General features: G+C 37.8%; 1 protein-coding gene across 1 annotated transcript; it reads left to right on the forward strand.

Moving 5' to 3' along the window:
- Positions 1 to 3,051: 3,051 nt before the first annotated feature.
- Positions 3,052 to 4,183, forward strand: LOC103439688 (carboxylesterase 1). The gene is given in 2 exon segments (XM_008378276.4): positions 3,052 to 3,722; positions 3,725 to 4,183. Coding segments are annotated over 2 exon segments (936 nt in total). The 5' UTR covers positions 3,052 to 3,091; the 3' UTR covers positions 4,030 to 4,183.
- Positions 4,184 to 4,708: the final 525 nt, after the last annotated feature.

Genomic DNA, 4,708 nt, shown 5'->3' on the forward strand with positions numbered 1-4,708 from the left:
TTTCTCTCTGATGAGTGTTCTTGGTTTGTTGAAAAAAAGGTGTCCTCCGTGAATTTCCTTCCAATTGTTTTTTAGGACAAATAGAAAACAAATTCCTTTGTGTGAATTTTCTTGGTTTGTGGTGTGTTTTTTTGCTGGGTTGATTTGTAGCTAAAAAAAGAGAAGGATTGGGAAAAAAAAGATGAGAATTTGAAAGGTGGGTTTTGTTGGGTTTCTTGTTGCTACCTTTGTGGTGGGGTTTAGTTCAAGGGAGCAGACGGGGAAGAAGAATAAGGGATAGAAAGGGAGGGAGTGAGTTTGGGGGGGGGGGTGCCGCAGAGAGATCTGGAACAAGAGAGATGATTTCAGTTTTTTTTTTTAAATTTTATTTTAAGTTTGATTCCTTCTATCCGATATAATACCAAACACAGTATAAATAATACGGTCATTAGTCCGATACTGCACCAAACGCCCGACTAATTTAGTCAGTACTATCCGATGACTATTTATCCTATCCGACAGAAATAGTCAGTACAGTCCGAGCTGCCAAACGAGGCCTAAAACTGTCTGGAATCAGAGTAGGAATGATGTTAAGTCCATATAAATTGTTCACTAATTCACTTCAATCGGAATGAAAACTCGGTTGATTACTATATTGCCCTTACATAAATAAATTATTTTTATACTAATTAATTGAATTAAATTCCTAATTAAATTTATATAATAAAATTCATCTATATAAAAATATAAAAATAAGTTTTATTTATTTATTAAAAGATGGTATGAATGATGTTGAATACATATAAGTTGTTTACTAATTCACTTCAATCGGAATGAAAACTAGGTTGATTACTAAATTGCTCTTACATAAATAAATTATTTTCATACTAATTAATTGAATTAAATTTATATAATAAAATTCATCTATATTAAAATATATAAATAGGTTTTATTTATTTATTAAAAGATGACATAATGAGTGTCAAATGAATGACAATATTGGGATAATAAGAAACAAGTGAGGGCATAATTGGTAAATAAACTCCATTCCGAATTCCTCAAGTTACAAGGAATTGAAATACCTCCCTTTTGTAGGGAGTCCAATTCCTCCAAAATTAGGAGTTGAATTCCTTAATGCTTGTGGACCCCACATGTATTTTGATTCTCTAAGATTACATAAACAAAAGTGTATCCCGTAATCGGAATCCAATTCCGTAAATTGATTCCGATTACGGGTACGTAAACGTGCCACAAGACCTCATATGAGCTTCGCTAGGGAAATAAAAGGGCTATGATTGGGCCAACAATAACACCGGTCAACACAAGGGAAGGTAATAACCAAAAAGACAAACACAACAGAAACCCTAATTCCTATCTTGCAACGATTGAACATCGCTCCCAAACGTCTTGTCAGTAACCTGAGGCAACTGCAATGGAGAAAGTAACTGAGTGGTTCATTTGACCAAGTCATTGCAAAACAAAATCTTCAAACCGCAACATGAAGTACACCACAACTAGATTTCGCCACTAGCGACACCCCATCAAAAGAGAACATCGAATCCGATTCACCTTCTCACACTCTTGCAGCTACATCCTAAGACAACTAAAAGTAAAAGGTGTCGGGCTAAGGTGGTATGCAAAATATCCTTGATGCAACGCACTTGTTCTTGAAAATCCAGCAGGTCGGTCGGGTGAGGGGCAATAAAAGGGGGGATTAAAACTAGCGTCCCTCTTCGAATAGCTAACACCCATGTGAGAATTGTTGGCTGCGGCCAAAAGCTTATTCGAACAAGATTACAAACATTCAATGGCGTAGCCACCCACAAGGCTAAGGTGGGCTGTAGCCAGGGAGGTTTTCTGTAAAAGTGTACCATCTATGCACTCATTTTTACTTCTCATATACCATTCTCAATTTTTGGTTGTTCAAATTGAATGAGTTGGAGATGATCATTGACAGATAATTAATAAGGTTGTGTTGGAAGTAAAAGTGGGTTTGCGAATATAACTATTCTTTTGTAAAATCATGTTTATAGCTTACCCAATTTCAATAGAGATTATTATTTAATGTATGTTTTATAGAGGATAGGTAATAAATAATAAGTTTTTTTGCTAAAAATTATAAATTAATTCTATCTCCAGCCCCTCTTTATCATATTCTTTAAAGAAAAAGACCATTTACCCTATGTAATTTAGCCTTTGTGCTTCTTACTCAAGAAAAGAAAAATAATTTCTTTAAATCCTTATCTCCGTAATTCCTTAATTTCCGTTGCGATTTTCCAATAAATGTCACCTTTGGTACTTTCTTAATCTTTATATTTACTTCTTCTTGATTTAATTAGTAGGTTAATTATTTATATGGTTCATGAATTTATCGATTAGGGTTATGATTTTGAGAATAGTTTATATTATATAATTGTTCTTTTATATTGATTATTATATAAGTTTATATAAGCAAAAAATAAACATATGATTTTATAGTACTATTTTCAATTAGCCCACCCAAAGAAAAATCCTGACTCTACCCTTGCATACATTTGAATTAAGTCATCGTCCTGCTACAATAGTCTATCCTCCCATCGCTATGAACGAAGTGAGGAAAGACGATAACCTATTATATTGATTAGTTGGTACAGTGTGACACATAGAAAATTGACTGTATAGATTGTATAAGCATCAATTCATGGTGAATACATGTGTCCAAAATGTCATTGTACAGATTTGTTTGAGACTCATGACCAATTTGTGGATTCTTATTTGGAGGCAGATTGTATGTCCTTCTGTTTGGATGCCCTTCTCATTCTTTTTTATTTGTACCGTCACGGTTAAGTCACATCAATATTTTATATTCTTATTATTTTTTATCTTATTATCTTTATAAAAAAAAAATAATATAAAATATTAATATAACTTAACCGTGACCGCACAAAATAAAAAATGATGAAAAAAATACATCCAAACAGAAAGGCTGACAATCTGCCACCTTCTTATTTACCTTTTTCTTCAAAGCTCCATGTGGATAAAGTCAACAAATTTTGGAATTTGTTAGGCACGCGCTAGAAAAAATCTATAAGAAGTTCAAATCCAAAACGCGCAAAAGCCTACAAATTGAATTATGTCCGGTATCGTTTCCAACCCGGATGGCACGTACACCCGTCGCATACAATTCCCAACCGTACCCGCCGAGCCCAACCCGAATTCTCCAACGACTCGGGTCCTCTCCAAAGACGTCCCTGTAAACCCGGAAACCCGAACCACGGCCCGACTATTCCTCCCCCGCGAAGCCCTCGATTTACCCACCTCTAAACTCCCTCTCGTTTTTTACTACCACGGCGGCGCGTTCATTTACCTCAGCGCCGCGTCATCCAGCATCCACGACTTTTGTTCCGACATGGCTCTCCAGCTCCGAGCTCTTGTCGTCTCCCTGGAGTACCGCCTAGCACCCGAGCACCGCCTCCCGGCAGCATACGACGATGCTGTGCATGCGTTGCACTGGATTGCCTCCACCAGAGAAGAGTGGGTCACTGAATTTACAGATCTGTCCAGTTGCTTTTTAATGGGAACTAGCGCTGGGGGGAACCTGGCTTACCACGCGGGGCTGCGCGCGTGTGAAGATATTGGCGATCGTCTCCAGCCTCTGCGAATCAAGGGGCTGATATTGCACCATCCGTTCTTTGGTGGGTCCGACAGAACAGGGTCAGAGCTGGCAATAGCAGATGACCCAATTTTGTCGCTACCCGGGTGCGATGGAGGTGGAGTTTGGCGTTGCCCGTCGGCACAGACCGTGACCATGTGTACTGCAATCCAACGGTGGGAAAAGAATCTGAAGATCGTTACGTTGGAATTCGGGAGATGGGTTGGCGGGTCTTGGTTACGGGTTGTTTCGGAGACCCTTTGATTGACCGTCAGATGCAGTTGGCGAAGATGCTGGAGAAAGAGGGCGTACGTATAACGACCCACTTTGGCGATGGTTTCCATAGTATGGAGGTAATCGACCCGTCTAAAGCCCAAGACTTTTTTGTTGTCTTGAAAAACTTCGTGTATACTACTTAGGGCCAATTTGGAATTATTGTGATTTTTTTTTAAAATTGTTTCTGATGTATTTTATTTTAAGAATAATCAGCTGTAAAATAAAACAGTTGAGTGTGATAAATTGTATTTTAAAAGTATTGTGGGTATGAAAAGCAGTTCAAAAGTGTTTGGTAAATTTTAATGTAAAAGTGATATAATTATGTATAATGACCAAAATGAACATGATTGTATAGGCAATGATGACGACAACAATGTCGAGAGCAATGGTTTGATAGTGGTTGTGCCAATAAAAGGGGTGTGGTGATTGGACTATAGAGGTAACAATGGTAGTAAGGCGGCCACAACGACAGTTATGTTAATTGTGGTTGTGGTTATGGTGACAGTGGTGAAGGTTGTGTTTATGGTGGTTGTGGCAGCAATGATGGTAGGGGCAGTTGTGATAGTGTCAATTGTGATTGTGGTAGTAGTGATGGTGAGTATGGTTGTGGTGGTGGTGGTGGTGCTGATGCGGTGGTGGTGGCAACAATAGTTGTGGTAGTGACAAAGGTGGTGTAAGAGGTTAAGATTTGTGGTGGGAGGTAGTGATCACTTTGTTCTCTAAGTATAAAATGTGTCTAGAATGATAAATAATATCATTTTTTTTAAATTATGGAGCGTTTTATATGAATTAACAATATTCATTAAAGGCTTAACTCCGCTC

Source organism: Malus domestica, chromosome 07, assembly GCF_042453785.1.
Source record: "Malus domestica chromosome 07, GDT2T_hap1".
Taxonomy (NCBI): Eukaryota; Viridiplantae; Streptophyta; class Magnoliopsida; order Rosales; family Rosaceae; genus Malus; species Malus domestica.